The sequence below is a fragment of the Malaya genurostris genome, chromosome 3 (genome assembly GCF_030247185.1).
Source record: "Malaya genurostris strain Urasoe2022 chromosome 3, Malgen_1.1, whole genome shotgun sequence".
Taxonomy (NCBI): domain Eukaryota; kingdom Metazoa; phylum Arthropoda; class Insecta; order Diptera; family Culicidae; genus Malaya; species Malaya genurostris.
This window is the reverse complement of record NC_080572.1, coordinates 277,915,358-277,938,716: the sequence shown is the minus strand read 5'-3', so window position 1 is coordinate 277,938,716 and position 23,359 is coordinate 277,915,358. Positions and strand designations below refer to the sequence as shown.

Genomic DNA, 23,359 nt, shown 5'->3' with positions numbered 1-23,359 from the left:
ATTAAACACTGCCTGCTAGCCAAACTCAAGCAAATTGAACCACCCACGGCACGCTCGGACAGTTGACTGAAAGCCAAAATCGTAAAAATGTTCAACGAACCAATAGAAAAACAAACGCAACCTACAGCTGATAAATAATTTATTAGTGCATTAGCACACATTGTGTGAAACTGCGTTTATAAGAAGCTCAAATTCAGGAAAAGGCTACTGCACACATCCTGCGCGACCTCTTCTACGCAATTTGAAAGGGAAGGACAAATTTGATTAGTTCGGTTCGGAAAAAATAAATAAAATGAGATTGTCAAACATAACTTTATTGCAACGAAAAATAAAACAGCAACAACTGTACCGAAAAGGCACTCTTAGTTTAGATTGTTCAGTTTTTCGGTGATGTACCACCGCTTGAAACGTTCCACTGCCCGTTCCCACGATTGCATGCTTACCATGCAGTGTCTTTTATTTGCTCCGTTCGGTTGGAAGATCCGTTCGATTTTCCTAATATCGATTAGTTCCTGTTTGCTACGCCAGATGCCAACGTTCAACCCGGCCAGAAACATGGCACCTAGTGCCGTTGAGTCGGTTACTTCGCCTCGCTCCACCGGAAGCCCGGTCAGGTCGGCCAACGTTTGACAAATGAAATCATTCCTGGACACACCACCATCGACCTTAATCCGATTGAATGTGAACCGTGTTTCGTCCAATGCACTCGAATACAACAGTGCAATTCGATAAGCGAGACTTTCGAGAATGGCTCTAACCAAGTGCTCCTTCCTGGTGGATGGTTTAATACCGATAAAGCCGGTACCGGCTGTGTCGTCACGGATCGGTGGCTAAAAGCGAAATGATCATTAGTATGCAATGCCGGAATGTATTATGTAAAAAACGTGAAAAATGAATGTTATTGAATGCCGTGCACGATTGTCGGAAGAAATATTTTTCGTCAGTTAGAAACTGGATGCAATTTTCGCACATTCTTTTTCTATAATTGATGATCAAATTTGATGCAGTATTCTAATTAGTATAATTACCCCTAATCCACTGAAAGCCGGAATAAACGAGACACCGTCGGAATCGGTGACGGACAGAGCCATCGCAGACGTTTCGCTGGGATCTACGAACAGTCCTATGTTCATAGCCCATTCGATGATGGATCCGTTGTCATTGGAAGCCCCTTCCATCAGATAGATTAGTTCTGTGCCGTGTGGGAAAGTAAGTTTATGGCCGACCAGAGGATATAATCCATGAACCGAGGCTAAACACGTGGATCCGGTGTTGACATTCAGGAACGATCCTGTTCCTAGCGTTATTTTAACGTCTCCTTTCTCGAAACAGCAATTTCCCCACATCGAAGCGGATTGATCTGAAATCTGAAATTCTTATTCAGATGAAGTACATAGCGCAGTCTTCAGAACATTACCGAAGCGCCAATTCTTATAGGACTTCCGAAAAGCGATTCATCCACATAGCCAAAATCGTAGGAATTATCTACCACCTTCGGAAGTAGCTCTTTCTGTAAAGTTTTCAGCGGAAGCAGCGGAATTTATCATCACCACCTAATCAAAATCAGTACACCAACAAACCTTAATTGAGAATAAATTCAATGCCCATCCGGCCCATTCCTGCCCGAAGGGATCGTAGAACCCCGACGAAGTGCAGTTCGTAACATCGCTGACATGTTCGACAATGCGCGATTGATCGGTACCCTGCCGCAGTCGATAGAGTAGCCACGAATCGATTGTTCCGTACAGGACATTACCGTTCTTCACGTCGCGCTGTAAATCGGCATTGTTCTGCAGTACCCACGCGAGTCGTAACGTCACTTGTGGGTTCATCATCTTGATGACACTTCCGGCCAAAAATCGTTTACTGCGAGAGAAAAAGTGTAGAAACCGGGCACCAAGCTTGAGCATTCTGAAATCGATATGATGTTATGACAAAACGGTTTCCATGAATGTGCTGAGAATACCTTAGCTTGAAACTGTTATTCCATTGGTGGACGAGTTTATCGGCGCGTAAGTCTTTCCAGGTGATGAAATTGTGGTATACCTTTCCGGTGATTCGGTTCCAGCAAGTGAAAGTATTACGCTGCGTTGAAATGCTCAGACACTCTATTCGCTCAACATTCAGTGCGGCATCTAGAATGGTGAATATTTCAGATTTCAGTACAAGTTTTTTTTTTCAAAAATGTCAACTGATCCGAGCTGAACAGAAATATTTTCATACTAGTGACATGCAAATTTCAGCTTTTCGCTTTTACTCTGACAAATGTTTTTGGTGTCTCACTGGCATGGGTGTTTCTTCAGATAATCGCGTTTCACGCTGGATTCCACGGTTCGATTCCCAACCTCGTACGTAGAATCAGAAAGTTTTACTGACATGACTTGTGAACACGACAACAAGGTATAATCGTGACAACAAAATACTGAACCAATATGAATGGTTTGCGAACTAGAATTAATCTATTGAAAATCTCCAAATAATTCCAAGTATGGCAAGTAATATGAGGTTGCAGTTATAGAAACAATATTTTTATTTTTTGCCTTTCTCATATAGAAATTCTCATATAGAATCACTTGAAAAACCGACTAGTGAAAATTGGCCAAGTGTCATATACCATTCGACTCAGTTCATCGAGCTGAGCAATGTGTGTGTGTGTGTATGTGTGTGTGTCTGCATATGTGTCAAATAATTTCACTAGTTTTTCTCGGAGATGGCTGAACCGATTTTGACAAACTTAGATTCAAATGAAAGCTCTCGTGGTCCCATACGGAATTCCTGATCCGACTTCCGGTTCCGGAGTTATAGGGTAAAGTGTGTTCAATATTGTACACCGTCACTTAAACCGGCGAAACAAAAAACGTAAAAAAATTCCTAAACTGGTCTCAAAACTACACAAATCGATAGTCATTATCAGTAGGCAACTAATCAAACCGATTCCGGATATCCTGGCTCCCGGCATCCGGTTCCGGAAGTACCGGAAATAGTGGTCATATATACCAAAATGGATCTCACTCACTTTTCTGAGCGATGATTTGACCGATTTCCACAAACTCAGATTCAAATGAAAGGTCTTACGGTTCCATATGGAATTCCTGAATTTCATCCGGATCCGACTTCCGGTTCCGGAGTTATAGGGTAAAGTGTGTTCAATATTGTACACCGTCACTTAAAATATTTTCGGATGCAACAAACATTTAAATCGTAATTTAGAGTGCCTACTGGAGGAGTTTGTGTGTCATGTTAGTTGGTGGCCGTACGAACCGACTTTGATTATACCGGTTCTCGGGTTCCGGTGCCGGAAGTGTATATAATTGTGAACCCACTCCGTTTTCTTAAGGATGACTTACGCTATCAAAGCACTGTTTTATTCTGTATTTTATGCACAAACAATCTCTTGGTTTCTTTCAAAAATCGAAGAGAAAAATTTTGAATAGAATACGACAATATTATATGTACATGAGAAAGGCATCATTACACCACTAGGTGGATTAAAACAGGTTTTTTACATGAAGGCACAAATTTACTTTTATGGATGTGAGGATAATGGAATCGAATAATTACTATTCATTCGGGGCGAAGGTTATCGCGATATTGATAATGTCGTTTGGAAATGCGTAGAGTATCATGATGTCAGGTCTCAGCCAATAAATTTGTTGCGTATCCAAGGAAGATTATCCAATGTCGCGACATTCTTGTGAAGTTTATTCTTGTTTTATTCCAATTGAATTCACGTGTAATTTAAGTGACACGGAAATAAATATTATTCAATTGGCGGTGAATTCTAGGAACTTCATTTGAGTATGACAGTAAAAGTCAAATGAATGAGAAGGGATATGCTGACAGTCAATGGCCATAAATTTCATTTTCATCTAATTATATTCGATTGAAAATGAAATTTTACCGCATTGAATACTACTACATTGATATTTTTTTTTTCATAAATACGTTTATTTCTTAAGGCAGTTTACATAAGTTTTTCTTCGCCGTAGCATCACTTTTACATAATATTCTTATCCTAATTTAATTCTAACATAGTCACAACGTTTTGCATTTATTAAAACATATTCTTACTTAAATATCATCTTAGGTAACTCGTCATTAATTATGAAATCTACTCGGAAATATTATTTGAACCAAACGATTAACTTCTATAAATTATAAAATAAGCTGTTATTTTCAGACATTTTGTTAATAATTTCATAAACTGTTTCGAGTTTGTTTGTATCATTACATTATTTTTATTCTAATTTAGCTATTGGTTGAACTCATGGACGCAGCTGGGATCAGAACTAAGTCTTGAAAGGGGCCTTTATTAAATTGAAACTCCAGTTTTCTTTATGAAATGATAAATAAGTTTCATGTATGAAAGGTCACGACAAGCAAGAATGTCTCGAACTGGGATATTGGATAGTCTACCTTGGGTACGCAAAGAATTTATTAGTTGAGATCTGACATCACGATACTCCACGCATGTCCAAACGACATGATCAATATCTCGATAACCTTCGCCACAAGCACAATGATTAGCCTCGGAAAGTCCAATTCGAAGGAGATGTGCATCTAACGTGTAGTGATTGGACATGAGTCTGGACATCACACGAATGAAATCCCTGCTCACATCCAGTCCCCTGAACCATGCCTTTGTCGATATTTTCGGAATAATTGAGTGCATCCACCGACCCAGATCATCTTTATCCCAAGAAGCTTGCCAGCTGGCAAGTGTTCTTTGGCGAGACGAGCTATAGAATTCGTTGAAAGCAATTGGTCTCTCATAAATTTCACCCTCAATAGCACCACGTTTGGCTAAAATATCGGCTCTTTCATTGCCAGGAATGGAGCAATGAGCCGGGACCCAGACTATAGTGATTAGATAATTATTGTTCAATATGTCGTTCAGGCACTGTTTTATTTTGCCCAGGAAAAACGGTTCAGTCTTGCCAGTCATGTTTGAGCGAATGGCTTCAATTGCACTCAGACTATCTGTGAAGAGGAAATAATGGTTTGGAATTAATGTGACGATTACACTCAAACTATAATGAACTGCTGCTAGCTCTGCTATATAAACAGATGCAGGTTCTTGAAGCCTAAATGAGGCCGAAACATTATTGTTGAACATACCAAACCCTGTCGCTTCTTCAATTCGCGATCCGTCCGTGTAAAACATTTTCTCAGAGTCAATATGCCTGAACTTACTTGAAAATATTTTTGGGATTTCCGTCGAACGTAGATGATCCGGGATTCCACGCACTTCACGCTGCATGGATGTATCGAAAAATAAAGTTGAGTCAGGGACATTTAGGAGGCTGACACGGATAGGAATATATCTTGAAGGGTTGATTTCCTGTGACATATGGTTAAAATATACTGTCATGAATTTTGTTTGAGATCGAAGCTCGACTAGTCGTTCGAAATTATTAATTACCATGGGATTCAGCACCTCACATCTTATTAGCAGGCGTGATGAAAGCTCCCAAAATCGATCTTTTAATGGAAGAACTCCCGCCAGAACTTCAAGACTCATTGTATGTGTCGAATGCATGCACCCTAAAGCAATTCGCAAACAACGATACTGAATTCGCTCCAGTTTGATAATATGAGAGTTTGCAGCGGAACGAAAACAAACGCATCCATATTCCATCACTGAAAGTATCGTTGTTTGATACAATTTTATTAGATCTTGCGGATGAGCACCCCACCAAGATCCTGTTATTGTTCGAAGAAAATTTACTCTTTGTTGGCATTTCGTTATCAGATACCTAATGTGTCCTCCCCACTTGCATTTGGAATCAAACCACACCCCGAGGTATTTAAAAGTTAAAACCTGTTGGATCATTCTTCCCATCATATGGAGCTGAAGCTGCGCGGGATCATGCTTTCTTGAAAAGACGACTAACTCTGTTTTCTCCGCAGAGAATTCGATACCAAGATGAACAGCCCAATCGGACAAGTTATCTAAGGTTTCTTGCAATGGTTTATGCAGATCAATAGCTTTGGGTCCAGTAACTGAAACCACGCCATCATCTGCCAATTGTCATGGGGTTACTAGACAGCTGTCAATGTCATTTACGTAAAAATTATAGAGGAGCGGACTGAGGCATGAGCCTTGCGGGAGACCCATGTAACTATTTCTGAGTGTTGCCAAATCGCCATGTGAAAAATGCATGTGTTTCTCTGACAAAAGGTTGTGCAAATAATTATTTATAACCGCTGGGAGTCCATTTTGGTGAAGCTTGTCTGAAAGAACATCAATGGAAACTGAATCAAATGCTCCTTTAATGTCTAAAAATACAGATGCCATTTGTTGCTTTTGAGCGAAGGCAATTTGGATGTCAGACGAAAGTAATGCAAGGCAATCATTCGTCCCTTTATTTCTACGGAAGCCAAACTGAGTATCTGACAACAAACCGTTCGTCTCGACCCAAGTGTCGAGACGTCGTAGAATAATTTTTTCGAACAATTTTCTGATGCAGGACAACATCGCAATGGGTCTATATGAGTTGTGATTGGAAGCTGGTTTCCCCGGTTTTTGAATGGCGATAACTTTCACTTGTCTCCAGTCAGGTGGAACAATATTTTGCTCAAGAAATTTGTTGAACAATTCCAACAAACGTCTTTTTGCGAGGTTGGGCAGATTCTTCACCAAGTTGAATTTAATTCTGTCCAACCCTGGAGCGTTATTGTTACAAGACAAGAGTGCTATAGAAAATTCCATCATTGAAAATGGGTTATTAATAAAACCATTATTTGGAGGAGATTCCCGTATAATGCTCTGCGTAGGAACAGAATCTGGGCAAACTTTCCTAGCAAAGTCAAATATCCATCGGTTCGAGTATTCATCACTCTCATTGCCCACGTTACAATTCCTCATTCGTCTGGCCGTGTTCAAAAGAGTGCTCATTGAGGTATCTCTTGACAAACCTTCGACAAAATGTCTCCAATAGCTACATTTTTTGGCTCGAAGTATGCTCTTGTACTTGGTTTCTAAAACCATAAGTCTTTCAAAATTCTGAGGAGTTCCTCCTCCCCGTTTTAGAAACGTCTTGCAAGCATTTTGTTTTGCGAGTTTAGCCTCTGAGCACTCTTTGTCCCACCAGGGGTTGGGAGGCCTTCTGTTAGTCGTTGGCCCAGGAAAGCGTTTAGTTTGGGATTGTTCTGCTGCCTCCAGAATCGAACAAATGAGGAAGTCATATTCTTCAAGTGGAGGGAGCTCTTCCATTGAATTCAAAATACTAGAGATACTACTTTGGTATTTAATCCAGTCGATATTTTTTGTCAAATCATATGGAATACTAGCTGAAGTAGCAATGCAATTGCTACTGCTAATTGAGATGATGATTGGTAAATGATCGCTACCGTGTAAATCAGGCAGTATTTTCCAGGTGCAATCTAGTCGAATTGATGTTGAGCAAAGAGATAGATCTAATGCACTTGGGCGTGCCGGAGGTCTTGGGATCCGTGTCATGCTACCCATATTTAATACCGTCATGCTAAAATTGTCACAAATGTTTTGTATTAAAGATGATCTGCTATCATTGTAAACGGAACCCCACATAATACCGTGCGAATTTAAATCCCCCAGAATCAATCGTGGTGCAGGAAGGGCTTCAACCATTTCATTAAGCTGTTGCTGTCCAACTTGTGCTTTTGGAGGAATATAAACCGAAGCTATGCAAATATCTTTGCCTTTAATGTTTATTTGGTAAGCAACAACTTCTATACTAGAAGTTGAAGGGATGTTTAATCTATAAAAGGAATAGCATTTCTTAATTCCCAAAAGCACTCCACCATACGGAGAGTCTCTATCGAGACGTATAATGTTAAAATCATTAAAATTTAAAGCTATGTTTGAAGTAAGCCATGTTTCGCATAAAGCAAATACATCACATATTTGACTATGCAATAATATTTTAAATGAATCAAGTTTTGGCATGATGCTTCGACAATTCCACTGCAGGACAGTGATTGTATCATTTGCGACGGGTGATAAATTATCCATCAAAAGATACAAAACCTGAGACAATTGGCCATTGAGCTGATAACTGCTTCAAAAAGGTTCTAGCTATTGGAAGGAATGCCATTATGAGGGTCTTTAAGGGTTCAGATATATTGAATGCTGAGAAAATCCATTCAACAATTTCCGAAAAATTCAGTAATCCTGTTGGTGGCTGTGAAATAGAGCCCACAGGATTATTACCTTTTTCTGTACTAGATCCTGGATTGGTTTGTGAATTTGACAAACCAGGAGGCACAGTCTTTGGTTTTGACTTTTTTTGTTTAACACGGGGATCTTTTTTTGAAGATGAAATTTTAGGTGTCTTTTTTGGTAATTTGTAGGAAGACTTCTTTCTCTTAACTGACCCTTGGGTAGTGATAAACGAATTACCTTCACTATTTTCGTCAGAGTCAGAGTCCTCTGGTTCCTCTAGATTTGAAAACCCGTTTTCGGTTTCCAAAGGGGGGACATCAATGACCGTTTTAAGCATTTCTGCATATGTGCGCTTAGACCGTGCTTTTAAAGAAAGCTTAATTTTGTCTTTGTGCACTTTAAATGCAGTGCATACTAAAATATCATCATGAGGACTATTCCCACAATAAATACATTTTTCAATTTCCTTGTTGCAATCATTATCTTTATGAGGCCCTTCACACTTAATACATTTTGGTTTATTACTACAGTAAGTAGCTGTGTGGCCGAATTTTTTGCAGTTCGTACAATTCATTACATTTGGAACAAAAAGCCGAACAGGGAGGCGAATTTTATCGACATAGACATGGGACGGCAACGCAGACCCGGCTACTACATTGATATATTCCATTTAAATTTAGGTTAGTGAAAATGTATTCCATCATACGTGAGAAAGTGAAGTGAACTCCATTTTATCACATTTGATTATTATTGTCGGTATTTCCGGAACCGAAAGCTGGATGACCTTCGGTTCATTCAACCATACACTAATGAAATCTACAAAGTTTTTTTTTACTAAGCACCCTGCCTCCGAAACCAGGAATTTGATCCGAATGAAAATTGGAATATTCTTATGACTTCTTAAGACCTTTCAGTATAAACTAAGATGGTGAAAATCGATTCAGCCATTTCCGAGAAAAGTGACAATATTTTCACTTTTTTGGTGCGTATCGCGCTGTAGCTCCGGAACCGGAAGTCGAATCTGATTTACATTCAGGAACTATATTTATGACCATAAGATCTTTTATTTGAATCTAAGTTCGTAATAATCGGTCCATTTCCGAGAAAAGTGAGTGAGAATTTTTGTCACAAACCGAAACATTTGATCAGTTCGTTGAGCTGAGTCGAATGGTATATGACATTTGGTCCTCTGGGCCTTGGTTTGAAAGTCGGTTCTCATAGTGATTGTATAGCATTTCGGTATAGAATGGTAAAACTATTCATTTTGTCGTGAATACGACTTACTTTACTATGGGGCGCCTTTTCAAAATTTACCCTCTGAGAGAGTGATAAGTTTTTGATCGTGAATATCTCCTGTTATATCTAACGAATCAACATAATTCTTGCTACATGCCATCGGAAATATGATCACAATTTTATGATAAAACTTTCAGTTGTGTGACATATTTTTAAATAGTTCACAATTAAACTTTTCTGAAATGTTTGGTATAAACGAGTATCAAAGAGGATAATTCATATGGCGCGTTTGCCTTTCTCGTATTTTGAAAGCTCATAGCTCAGTGATCTGTAGAAGGATTTATATAATCTAACTACCAATAGAATCGAAAATCTTCAACTTGAACGTGTATCACAACAATATTGAAGTTTTTCAATAGTACACTATTGAAAAACCTGTTTGATGTAACCCATGACAGCACCAGCCAATCAGAACGCGAGATGTCTGTATCTATACAAGAGCATCCATATAAAAGTTGAATGGTTCACTTTTCCTATCATTTGCTGAGCAACTCTTCCCGAAACAAGATTACAAGACACACGACAGCAACATCGAGGACCTGTCGTCTCATTGTTTCCCGATATGAATGCACGAGACACCGTCAGCACAATGACACCGAAAAAGGCAGCCAAAAAGTCCAGCAAGGCCCATTGCCGAAACAAGACACACACGAGAACCATCTCAGATCTCAATATTTCCTACCAAAAGATTCATCAAGATGGGAGTTAAAATAATTTGCACCGTCACTAACACATTGAATTACGAACGGCAATGCGAAAGCGAAAGTGATGATTTTGAACACATCTTTATACTAGTTTACAAATATGCCGTGCGAAACAGATTTGCCACAGATCAATATGTATTTTTGTCGCGATTACTTTAGTATGCGGCCGAAAACAAAAATTGTTAGAACAAATGTTTCCACTTGATTTGCGCATTCTACTTTCCAGGCGTATCAGAACTGGCTAAACTTAAAGCAATTCTAAATATTTCTTTATCACAGTGATGTGGTCATCCTGAAAAGGACGGGGTTTTCAACGGATGGCCAGCTGCAGATGGCGAGGGATGATTTTCGTTTTCGTTGTCATGGGCAGCGTTACCGGTCAACTCCAACACTTCGGCAACCAAGTACTCCATCACTGCCGCTAGATAGACCGATGCACCAGCACTGACACGCTCGGCGTAGTTCCCCTTCCGAGGCAAACGATGGATTCTGCCGCCAACTGGGCACTTCAGACCAGCACGGTTTGAGCGGGACTTTACCTTGCCCTTAATTGTTCCTCCACAACATGCTGTTAGCAGCTCGACGACCCATTCAGTATTACTGGCTGCCGCTCTGCTAACTCTCTCTTTTATATCGTTTCACTGTTTCCCGTTCTGCGTATAGGAAAGGAATTCTAACAAAGGGGACGTCCTACCGTGCTACCACTAGCACGTATAAAAGGAAATGTTATGTGAGAAATAGCGTCATTTAAGTTAAAGCAGCTACTCTGTACGTACGAGACACCGTCAGAACGATGGCTCCGAAAACAGGTAGAAAAACAGATTTGTACCGTCACTAACACATTCAATTACGAACGGCAATGCGAAAGCGAAAGTAATGATGTTGAACACATCTTTATACTAGTATGGGGTCGTGTGAAAATATGCCATGCGAAACAGGGTTGCCATATATACAGGTTAATCTGTATTATTATTATTACTATCATTATTATTATTAGAATCACTCTTGCATACCGAAGATCGTAGATACATTTCAGACCAGGCCATTGCAATTGTCTCGTACTGAAATTTCGAGAAGAATCAGATATCTTCGAACTTCATAGCTTCAATAAAAATAAACTACAAATTTGTCGTACCTAGCTTCCTATATTAGCAAATTAAAAAGAAATTGTTTCAAGTTTGGAATATACAGTTGTAGAATAGTAGCTGTTTAATGTAACTAATCTGTACTTTAATGTAGGTGTATCGCTTCAAATTCTATTAGTGAAAAAGAGGAAAGCTTGCACAATTCATACAATCAATCAACTAACTGATATTCGGAAAAGTGATGGGAGCGTGTCAGTTTTTTCGTATTCACGACATCCAGTTATGTCTCTGACATTACTCACCCGCCTTTTTTTTATTATCTACACGTTAGAAACATTACTGCCACCTACTCGACTGTTCGCCGCGATCTTTCAAAACGTTCCACTACGTTCCATAATGATAACAAAATTCATCTACCTGTTATAGAAATATTCCAACTACAACCATTTGAACACTTCTCACGCGAGTTCCCTAAGAGTGAAAGACAACTTTATTTCGATGTCGTTTGAATAACACGGGAATCAATCGGAATAAAACAAATAAACTAGACATTCTAAACAACAGCAAAACAAAAAAATTGCGTGAAGTGAATGTAGTACCAAAAAAATTGTGTCGTGATGCGAATACTGCACCTAAATAGTCGTGTCGATAGTGGTGACATCTGCAAGTAATCGCCACGTGGTTGAGCAAATTTTACATACAGTTCATATGCGATCCTGTATTTCTGTTTTCTGTGTTCCTACGAAGCTTTTGTATTGCCTAGAGGCAGCTCTTAAACTCATCGGAGCATCGTTCTTTAGACACGCAGTGCACTATGATTACCAGTAATCTTCGAGTAAGACTGACTGACAATTTGTTTTATAGTCATTAACTTGTTATTCTGCAACCGGTGTTTAGATTACTATATAATTTGATATGCATATATATGTTATCTTCATTGATTCAGATTGCCTAAAATTCAAGGATTATGAACGTGATCAGCACTATTCAATTGCTTTCTGAAATGTGTTTACACATATATTCGAGTAATTCTTATGGAGATACTTTCATTTTTTTGCTGTTTTATCCTTCTATCTTTTCTCTCGGACTTATTTTCGTAGACAGTGATTGAAAATAAAACAATCAAAATAAGTTTATTCGACCATTAACTAGAAAAAAACAGCATATTCGAAGAAATCATTTACTTGTTTTAAGGACTCCGCCAATGTTTACACAGTTACTTGTGATACCTCATTTTACACTTATCCTCTTAAAAATTGTTGTGAAATTCAATAAAAAAACTGTTTATCGAATAGAAACAGGAAAATTTGTTCAGGCGTAAACTAGCATGACCCAGAAAGTAGAACAGAATTTGGAAAATCCACAGCTGATCGGTATTCAATATACTCAAGCGAACACGCTATGCCGCGGACGGAAAATGGCATCCATACACCGCGTAAAAGTGACGGTTTTGTTATCCATTCACTAGATAAGCTACATGTTTCGTTTGCAGGCAGCCAGTGACAAAAGTGACTAAAGGATGACATCATTATGGCATGCTGTGATTGGCTCATGAAAACATAGTCCAATTCAAACCAATTTTTCAATAGCATGCTATTGAAATACTGAAACGATGTTTTCATGCATGTTTGAGTTAAATGTTTCAGTATCGATTGGTTGTTAAATTACATCAGTCCCTCAACAAATGACTGAGTTATTATCGTTCAAAATCATGACATGTACTACAAACTTCGGGTGCATTCTTTAATTCACTAATTAACTTTCTTTAAAAATCTGTATAAAATCAGTATTTTTTGCGAAATGCTTAAAAAAGTCAGTGAATATTACCAATGTACTTGAAAATCAGAAGAATACTGGAAAATCCGTATATCTGGTAACCCTGAATTGTGTCATAGGACATTCTGTTTGAACATAGACTTATGGAAAACGATTTATCCATCTCCGAAAAAAGCGAGAGCACATTTACTATAACACAGAACTACTCCGATCTCGAAAAACGAAGTCGACAGGTATATGTATAGTCGGTCCTCAGATTCACATTCGGATCAAAGGCCGGTTTTCATTGTGATTGCATAGCCTTTAAAAATGTAATGTAATAGAGGGTTATTTTTCTGCTGGTATCTTTTTGGCAACACTGATTTGGATAAATCACTGCGTGAATCGAGTCTTGTTTCATTGACAAACTTGTTCAGCTTGGTCCACAATTTATTCATAAGTCGTCGTTTGGTCTATAATTCAACCATGAATGGTCGCTTGCAAAGTTGGAGGAAGATTCACTTTTTAATCGAAAAATTGTGTTCAGTGACGAAGCTCATTTACGGTTAAATGCATACAACACCAAGCAAAATTGCCACATCTGGAGGGGAGACCAGCCAGAAGCATTGCAAGAGCTACTAATGCATCCCAAAAAAGTCACTGTTTGGTGCGGATTAGGGGCCGGTGGCATTATTCGTGAAAATCGGCCGATATGTTGGAGAGATTGTGCCAAAATGGGACCTTGCAGATGGGCCATCTAAAGCGGTACCGCGGCCAACATTTGCATAAAATCATCTTCAGACATTAAATTATATTGATCGTTCTATCGATTCCAATGAAGATGTCATCAATTTTCTCCAATTTTTCTTTAATTCCTCTTAAAAAATCACCCTTTACGAAGATAGCTTTGCTTAAGATGCGCGTAGTTATGAAAACTAATTGAAGTGAATAAAATCAAAATAGTCTTCAATCGAATAGACTGTCGTTCGATAATATTATGCAAATTAGTTTGCATTGTGTTTGAAATCTGAATCAGTAATTTTATATTGGAGCCTAGTTTGCTTGCCTAGTATTCTAATTGATTTATAACAGCTAACTAAAATAAAAAAGAACCATAATGCCTCGCATTCTATTGCATCGCTTCTGCCTATCTAAGTTTCAAATTTTGAAAAAAAAGTTCCACGATTAAATGGAACTACACAACATTAAACAATACTAGGTGCAAACACACACACCTACAGTTTTCAGTTATTATCAAACTCAATCAGAAAGATTAGATAAAACAAACGAAAATGAAACTAATGTTATCAACCAACATTCGATCTTTCCAATATCTTATTCGGTCAATAGCGTATTTTACCGCGCTAACGAAATTCAACATTATCAGCTACGTACGTACGTGTACTTACCCATCATTGCGTTTCTGATCGTACGCAACACGCTGTCCCACAGTTGACCGGGAACGATCTCCACCTGTCCAGGCGAGGGATACACGAGTTCGACCTAAAATAAGCAAACGTTGGTAGCAAATCGGAACAGACAGGAATTGCAACCGCCAGGTTACTTACTTGCTCATGGGCGGTACCAACGACGTCCAACTTGGCGATGTCGCGATTGGCTGCATAAATAAAACATTTGATCGTGGTAGTTCCAATGTCCAACGAAGCGATATATTTTACGCCGTCTGGATCAACGTTGACATTGTTTTCCATATCCATAATGTGTGCGCAAAAAATGAGTGAAAGAAATTCAAAAGTTCAATTAGGTCACTACTATTCCGACGAGTTCAAAAACCACCACCAATTTGTAAACAAATTGCAATCAATTGAGCTGAACGAACGGGGCATGTGGTTCACTCGCGTGCGAAAAGATTGATAAGACAGACTGTTTGTAATCGCGGTCTATACAGACCCGACCAACAGTGGAAGCATTCACCGGGAATGACGTTGTCCAACTGATCGGTACATTACTTCATCACAAAGGAAGTACCACAAGCAGCGGGAGGGAATGCGTTTGTGTTGTGTTTTGTAATTTTTGTATGCATACTCATTCGTAGGTTGATTGTGATGTAGGTGAAACCATAAATTGTGCTCCAATGCGAGTGCAGTGGTAGATCAGCGAGCGCTTGCTTGTAGTGTTTTTATTACTCTCCGATCGTTATAAGTGCTTTCGTTTCAATGAATCGCGGCTGAAAACGGGTCGAAGCATAATTCGGTCATCGATTCGTTTTGTATTACAGAGATCTCAATGGCTATAACACGTTTCGTTTATCAATTATAAAATTGTGTTACTTTGGAATGCAACCTCTCATAAATATGTTATTGTATTATTATTTTTTGTAGAAGATCACCAAAACATTACAAATTAAAGCACTTATAGTTGATATCATCGAGCTTTGACCCATGAATAATTCAAATCAATAAGCAAGCCTTGAAATGTGCCGTTAAAACGTTTGTATGAAAGTTTGGTTCGTTTTCAGGTTTACTATCGAAATGTGCATTCTTTGTCTAGAGGTAGCATATATGTAATTATTTTTTCTCACCCGGAACTGTATCCCTACACTCGACTGATTCTTCCTGCGTCTTCCCGGGGGCAGAAATCTGCAGGCGCATTATAAATACTTCCTACATTGATTCATTGTACGACATGGTATAAGTTGAAAAACCTAGTTAATAAGCATTACTTTCACTATTATGAGCAATTTTAGTTAAATGACCACTTCGGCATATTCTCAATCAAAATTTTAAGGATAAACACTTTTCAGGCTCATGCGCGAATCCTGGAACACGTGTGTTCGTAACGTAGTTATTCCATGCACTTGGTACTAAAATTGTCCGGTATAATAAAAAACTAGCGTTATTCAGAGCATACCAACTAAATTATAGCAACATCGACAAGCAACGGCGGGCGGAAAATCTAGTAGAGCCAGCTAGCGGTCAATGGCTGCAAATCTATCACATGATTCTGTATTCTATACACGCTGCCAGAAAATTATTTAAATTGAAGTAATTATCTATCAATGGGCTTCGTTTTATCGTGAGGTTTTTAAAAAGAATTACACTTCAATTGCTAAACGTAATTTTGAGCTGAACTCTCTGAATTCTGGATTCGTATTGACTAGCCTGTATTACCTGGATGTTCGTGAGACCGGCCTACCTAGCTCTAAACTGCTGTTCGCAGATGCATGCATGCACTTTGGTATACCGCGATCTAATATAAAATTATACATGTGTAAATATTCACCCCTATTCTGTACGTCGATAAATCGAAATATTCCGATAGAATGTGCAATTTCCATTCTGCATTCCGTTCGAGTTGGGTATGAACTCGAATATCATTCTTTCGAGTTGTTCAATTCTCGAACATTATTCGATCGACTTGCGTACGGTTTACTTCTATTCGGTTTAGGATCGTTCTTTTTTTTATTCAAGTGTGACTGTATCATTGAATAAGAAATGAATAATATAATTTATACAGAACTCTAACGAAAGTGTAGAATCGTTTGTATCACAAATCCGTGGAATTGCAGAATCGGGGTTATTAATATCAAAAAAATAAGATCTGGACTACCTACTGCTCTTCGAAGCAAACAGAACATGAATGCCTTCAGCATCATAGAGCTAAGGCAGTGTGCCTTATTAAATATATCGTTAAAAAAAACAGAACTGGTTAATTGGATATTAAAAGAGAGACCTTGCAAAAGATTGCAATATATAGCGATATCATATTTTGCATTTGAATAGACATATTGAAAAATAACGTTCTTAGCAAACAGCTGAATTAGAGATTACATTGTTCTATTGATGCAAGAATAGCTTGTAGTCAAGCTATAGCCTAATTTTTAAGTTGAAGATTTATTTTAATTAAAAATACCATTTTTAAAGTATGCGAAAATATAGAAGATCCATATTTACTATGGCCAAAACATATTTTCACCATGGGAAAAATATAATTGGGGTGGCGGAAATGAACAAAAAATATCGTTAATTACGAATACAGTCTCGAAAGTATTATGTCATAACATATGTATTTCATAAAAAAGATGTGTATAATATCTATTTGAGAGTTTACCATACTGTATGAAATTAATACATTAATTCCACAATATTCTGCAACTGATTCTTAAAGCGGGTCAAAATACCTCTGTTACCCTAGTTTTCAGCTAAGACTGCAGTTGGCAACGTTGGTAGTTTGGACAATGTTTCTCCTGTTTTGATTATAGAAGAGTTAACCTTAAAGTTTTTCGCTTCTCGAGTCAGAAAAAACTACCTGACCCTCTGTGCGGAGTAGAGAACCGAATCCAGGTGGGTTGCGTGAAAGACATCGACTAACCCATCACGTTATACCCGTCCCCCGCAGTAGACAATTTTTTTACGTATTTACATGTTATTTTTATTTCTTAATAGAAACTAACGATTTTTGGAACAAAATCATCCAAGTCCATCATCGAGTTCTTATAGGATTGTAAGTCTACGTTGATTATATTCAATCAGACCCTGTCAGCTTAGAGAGTTCAGCCTTCAGTTTAGCTATGCCATCTCACGGTATCATGGCAATTATATGGATGCGGAGTGCTACTATTTTGGCGCGCACGAATTTGACATTTCTCTCACCTACTTGTATGTACAAGATTTGATGCGGACTCGCCTGAAGGCTCTATTCTCGCAAAACAGTATGACATTTTTGTAAAATGTGAGAGCTGGATCCGGGAAATAGACTCGATTTTCAGTTCAACAATGTTGAAATCAGGTTCGAAACTAGCTTAAAATAAACAGTTTGACAGCAGTTAGGGCGGAAACTGTGTTAGGCTTAGCATCAAGCGAAAACAACATAAGTGATGGTATTCTGGCTAAATCATGTGGATGATCTACATAATGAAACTTCATTGAATTAAAACCGAACTTTTTATCAAGCAAACCAACCTGAAAGTATTTTGATCATCCGGCGCAAAGCATAATTTTGAGAATTTTAAACGATTTTTTCTTAGAGGGTCATATAAAACTAAAAAGTTTATAATTAATTTCACTTTCAGTGGATGTAATGGAAGAAGAAAATTAGAAAAGGTCTCAAGTGCAAATGACAGTGTCTTTTTGTTTACTTTCTCTTTCGAGTATTACGGTTCAATTAGCATTCATCAGACCCTGTCAGCTTGGAGCGAAATCAATCTTCAGTTCAGCAACACCATCGCGCGGCATCACATTCAACCTATCATGTCAATTGTATGGATGCGCAGTGCTGCTATTTTGGCGCGCCTGAGGGCGACATGCACGCAAAAAAGGATGTTGCCAATGATTTGTTCGGGAAATGTGAGAGCTGGATATCTTGTTAATATGATGTCTTTGCATTCATTCAATCTAACACTTCACATGGGATAATAGAAAAATTTCGATATGCTATGCAGAATTTATTGAAAATTACTGGAATTTGCAGTAATAATTGAAAGAGATAGTAAACTAAGAGAAACTGTCCTTTGGAATTTGGACCTTTTCTAATATTCATCGAGAATTAACCATCAATGAGCGTGAAATATATCGTTTTCGAAATCGAACCTGTTAAGTACCACGATGTAAAATACCCTGGTGATCACGTTTTTCTATGTGTTAGTGCGGTTGTCATTTTATTTTGGAATAACAGAGAGACGTGAATAAGAAAAAACATAAACAAATGACGTTCCGGGAGTGGCTTTTATGAAAATATTTAGAGTTGGTTCTGTTTGCGAAAATATTGACAGTGAAACGCGGTGTTTTGTTCCGGGATGTTTCAATCGTTTTCATCACCTGCATTTGAAATGCCACCCACAGCACAATCACTCCATTATCCATAATAACTTAAATAGAAACCACAGTGCGATCCGCCAAATCCTTCCTCCAACTAAATGAACAGAATCGGATGTGTATACAATTTTCTATATTTCGACGTTACCTTGCAAGCCCTTGAAGAAAAAATGTCCAGATTTTCAATTAGTGCCAAAGATTCGCCAGGCTGCGCGACAACTGGAGTAACTTAGAAGTGAAATCCCGATCTGAAATGGTCGTTTGTTTATGTGTACATGCTTGAATCCCGGCGCGCCATACTTATTTTCGTGAGAAAATTACCAACACAACCAAAACTGTCTTACCACGCCACCAGTGGATTTTACGTCGTGGTTAAGTACATCCACTCGTCGCTACACATTCGAGGCGGGAAATACATTTTTGTGGAAGCTGATTTCACACATTCCTGTTTTTGACATATTTGTACTAAAATTTGAAATATTGTTTTGATTGTTGATAAAGCCTATGCAGTGTTTACCGTAGGTGCATACGATTTTATTTGGGAATTTTACCAGTTGCTCAATGAATCAGATTTATGTAAACAGTGTCCCCGAGCATGGCCAAGCCGCGACCTTGTGTAGTACCGTGTTGTCAGGGCGAAAGGTTCGAGTTGGTGCACAAGTTTCCTTCGGATCGAGATCGTGCAGAACTGTGGAAATCGATACTGGCTGTACCGGAATTGCGTGATGTTGATGTTGACATCATCAGGGGTAAATATTTCGTTTGTTCGAGGCACTTCCGAGACTCGGACTACAAGAATAAACTATCCCGAAGCTTAAATATAACAGCTAATCCGTCATTGAATTTGTTCAGTCTCACCGATTCGGAGGGGTTGAATCGAGTGGTTCCTCCTTTGGTGCGACCGTTGCCTTTTCCCGAATCAACGAAGGATGGTGGCAGTTTTGTAACGAGTACAGTTGAGCTTCGGTTACAGCCCATAGCGGCACAGTTTGTTCCGCAAAAAACGGTTGATCAAATTTTGACCGACGAAAAAGATACGGGGTCTTTCGATTCTTTAAGCGATACCGAGCAGACACAAGAGTACACAAGTGTGAAGAAAGAACCTCATTTGGATATTTTAAAACAAATACCGAGCCAGAAGCGCTGCAAGGAAGTAAGAACTTTGGCCGGAAGCACTCCTGCAAAGATTTTCAAGTTCAAGCGTGGTTCTGATATTTTAAAGCTTGACATGAAACCGGTTGACCGTGTTCCTGGTTCTGATGGAATAGTCTTGAGAAAGATTAAACTGGTTTCGCCGAAAAAAGACATACCGCAGTCTGCCGAGAGGAAAATTTTAACGGTATCGTCAGAAACACAAACCGATAGCAAATATTTCCAACACAGTGAAACAAATCAGTCGATAGAAGAAGCGGATGCTAAAGTTGATAGTGACACCAAAAACACGACAAAGGTGTTAGCCTTACTGGAGTGTACCCCGGAAAATCTAATAAAGCTACAACGAAAGCTAAAAGAGAAGAGCGATGGAAGTTTGCCTTTTGATGAAAATCTATTTCAAGATTTAGCCAGTAATCAGCATGATGAAGAAGAAGAAGAAAAAACCGGTAAGTTGATAGTCGGGTTAGGTCAAGCGCTAACCTCAATCATGTGTAATTATGAATGTATCATCCGATTTGAAATGGAATTTAGCACCGTTCTCTTATCGCTGACTCTGAATAAATTAAAAAACACGTCACCGATTGTTCGCAGTACAGCTCTAGCACACATTCAGATTGGTAACTGATTTTCACTTTCACTTTTAGGAGCGATGGCGGACACCGACGAACGGTTCTTTCTGACACTGCATAACACCGAATCCGATCAATCTGTCCGGGTTAGTTACGTTTGGCTGCGGGATCACTGCCGGTGCAACGAATGCTACAATCACGTAACGTTCCAACGATCGGTATGCATCCTAGACATCCCGGAGAATATGTCTCCGCAGAGCTTTAAGGTTGACGAGAAGAAGCTGGACGTGATCTGTAAGTCGTTTTTTTTTTGGAAGATGGTTTGCGCGAGATCAATATACTTATCTACAAAGACGATTTTATTCTGTCCATTTGTGAATGATGTAATATGAAATGTTACCGAAGAACAACGTTCTGTAATCAAGCTTGTGGAAGCAGATTCAAGTCTACTGCGGCGTAAAAACCTATTTATATGCTGAGCTCGGACGATTTTTCAAGCATTGCTTGACTAAATTGGTTGAAAAATTCTGTTGTAAAATGAATGATGGATTGATGTGTATTTGCGATTGTTTTTCGTTCATTTCTAGATTTTCAATACACACATCTAAGTATCTAAAATTTTTCCTGAAACGAATAGTTTTGTGGTCGTGAAATAATTTACTCTTCGAACTTTTAGTCATCGGCATCTGCGTGACTGACCGATTACTACTGACACTGAAACAGTGACACCATTTGTATTTTGTGCTAATCTATATTGTAAATTACAAACTCAATCACAATTCATTGCAGGGAATGACGGCCATGTGTCATCCTACGACCTGGATTTCATCTTCCAGTCCCAGTTTGAGGTATATCGGGAAACATTACTGCAGGAGCACGCTCAGCCGGTTCTTTGGGATCGTGATCTCATCGGTCTGTGTCCCGAATACTGTCGGGTCTCGTTGAGCGAATTGATCTGTGAGGATTCAGCCGTCACGAAAGTAGTGAAGAGTCTAATTGCGTACGGTGTGGCCTTCATCGAGAAGGTTCCGACCAACCAGCAGAGTACTGAGATGGCAGTAAAAAGGATTTTCCCTGTACATAAAACACTGTTTGGTGAAATGTGGACATTTAGTGATCAGATGGACCACGGTGATACGGCCTACACGAAAAATTATCTTGGACCGCATACGGATACGACCTATTTCAGTGATGCTTCGGGATTACAGGTTGGTATTTCAAAATTGAAAGGTATATTCCTTTCATGACACTGACGCCTTTCCGTAGATCCTTCATTGTATCCAATTCAATGGAACCGGAGGGGACACTATGTTAATCGATGGTTTCAAAGTCGCCGAGCAGCTGAAAATTAAGGATACTAAAGCATTCGAACGACTCTGCTCGTACCCACTGATGGCAGAGTACAAAGAGGAAGGTAAACATCACACTTACTGTGCACCGGTTATCAAACGTAACATCACCACCGGGGAGGTAGAACAGTTGCGTTTTAACATGTACGACCGAGCCGTAAATAACACCATCCCGCAAAAGGATATGCCGCAATTCTACGCCGATTTGAAGAGATTAGCGGCTGAAATAAACGACGAAAGTATGGTGTGGAAATTTAGGCTCACTCCAGGAACAGTACTGATATTCGATAACTGGCGGGTGCTGCACGGTCGAACGGCATACTTCGGAAAGCGGGTGATGACCGGGTGCTACGTGGCGAGGACCGAGTTTCAAAGCGTTGCCAGAACGCTTGGGCTTATCTTATGATTTTGGTTGAGCATAAGTATGATTCGTTGAGTGGTTTGCAGGAGGATGAATAAATGATGACCGAGAAATATGATGGTTTCATCGTTTGTTCTAGGAGTTGAAGAAATATGTCTAGGTTTGCCAAACTTGGAAGCATCCCTCGCCCGACAGTAAATTATTTAAAAAAATGCGATTGAAGAGAGTTGCTTCTTCTATATAAAATCATGGTCAGGTATTAGATGCCGAAATCTTTCTTGGGAATTTTTACACAGTATTATTTATACTTCGTGAGGGGTGTATGTATTTAACAGAATGTTACAAAACTTTCAAGAAGCAGGGAATAATCTAATTGAGAACCAAACATGATGTATTGCATTTCGATAAAATTACTCAAAAACAATAATCTTTATTTCAACATGCCTTGCAAAATCAAAATCTTGGAAATTAAATTATGCTGCAAGTTTGGTAACTAACAAATGTGGTCACCATTTAAACACATTTTCTACCTAATAGAATATCCACCCCACTGTTGTTGTCAGATTTGGACTTCGGATTTAGCTACAAGAACAATATCAAATGAAGTTAGTTTCATGCCATCCAGAAATGTTTTGGTCTTCCACTTTTTCAATTTCAACTTAATGCTGATGTCTAAAAGCCTACTTGAAAATTGTAGGAAGAGCTCCGGTGTAACAACACACGATTAAGACAACCGCACAGCCAGCGAGGTCTAACCGCAGTCGACGACCTCGCCCTGGTTCTCTACTGAGCATCACGTAGGCCAGTCTCTCTTCCGGCATCTTGATACATGTCCAGCCCACTGTAGTTTGCTGTACTTTATAAGCCTTCCAATGTCCGCATCTTTGTACACTTTTTTTTTTTTTTTTTTTCAAATAAAATTTTTATTAGGCTCATTTGCTTTAGCTTAACGTGGCCGATTGTCTTGTTGTTAGGGAGAGAGAAAGGGATGCCGTATTACGGGGCGGCATACTCCCCAGTTAGTAAGGGGACATAGGGAGGGTGGGACCTACACAGTATTGAATTGAAATTTGAATACATCATTGGTTTGTGGCATACATCTTTTAGACACATTTTGCGTTCGATGAATCTTCATATTTTTCAGCTTGTAGCAATGAAGACATTA

The 23,359-nt window shown here is 38.9% G+C and overlaps 2 protein-coding genes across 3 annotated transcripts; one reads left to right on the top strand and one right to left on the bottom strand.

The window, feature by feature from the left end:
* Positions 1-298: 298 nt before the first annotated feature.
* LOC131436296 (putative glycerol kinase 5) lies at positions 299-15,770 on the bottom strand. Of its 2 annotated transcripts, none has more exons than XM_058604946.1 (8): positions 15,529-15,770; positions 14,555-14,670; positions 14,396-14,453; positions 1,967-2,135; positions 1,581-1,911; positions 1,418-1,510; positions 1,029-1,367; positions 299-830 (listed from the first exon to the last, which is right to left on the bottom strand). In XM_058604946.1, the coding sequence occupies exons 1-8, from the start codon at positions 15,596-15,598 to the stop codon at positions 363-365; spliced, it is 1,644 nt and encodes a 547-aa protein (XP_058460929.1). In that variant the 5' UTR covers positions 15,599-15,770; the 3' UTR covers positions 299-362. The 2 variants fall into 2 exon arrangements, with proteins under 2 accessions (XP_058460929.1, XP_058460928.1); XM_058604945.1 differs by having other exon boundaries at positions 14,396-14,489; positions 15,529-15,769.
* A 3,491-nt stretch (positions 15,771-19,261) lies between these two features.
* On the top strand, positions 19,262-22,307 carry LOC131436054 (trimethyllysine dioxygenase, mitochondrial). Its single transcript, XM_058604499.1, has 4 exons — positions 19,262-20,361; positions 20,560-20,778; positions 21,274-21,692; positions 21,751-22,307. The coding sequence occupies exons 1-4, from the start codon at positions 19,356-19,358 to the stop codon at positions 22,237-22,239; spliced, it is 2,133 nt and encodes a 710-aa protein (XP_058460482.1). The 5' UTR covers positions 19,262-19,355; the 3' UTR covers positions 22,240-22,307.
* Positions 22,308-23,359: the final 1,052 nt, after the last annotated feature.

Bases quoted from the DNA above. Each gene is read 5' to 3' on its own strand.
- LOC131436296 (XM_058604945.1), bottom strand. From the start codon at position 15,598: ATGCGCCTGCAGATTTCTGCCCCCGGGAAGACGCAGGAAGAATCAGTC. The intron at 1,368-1,417 runs GTAATGTTCTGA...TAAGAATTTCAG, and splicing joins CTATAAGAATTGGCGCTTCG to ATTTCAGATCAATCCGCTTC. The intron at 831-1,028 runs GTAATTATACTA...TTTCGCTTTTAG, and splicing joins CGGCTTTCAGTGGATTAGGG to CCACCGATCCGTGACGACAC.
- LOC131436054 (XM_058604499.1), top strand. From the start codon at position 19,356: ATGGCCAAGCCGCGACCTTGTGTAGTACCGTGTTGTCAGGGCGAAAGG. The intron at 20,779-21,273 runs GTAAGTCGTTTT...AATTCATTGCAG, and splicing joins GAAGAAGCTGGACGTGATCT to GGAATGACGGCCATGTGTCA. The intron at 21,693-21,750 runs GTTGGTATTTCA...GCCTTTCCGTAG, and splicing joins GTGATGCTTCGGGATTACAG to ATCCTTCATTGTATCCAATT.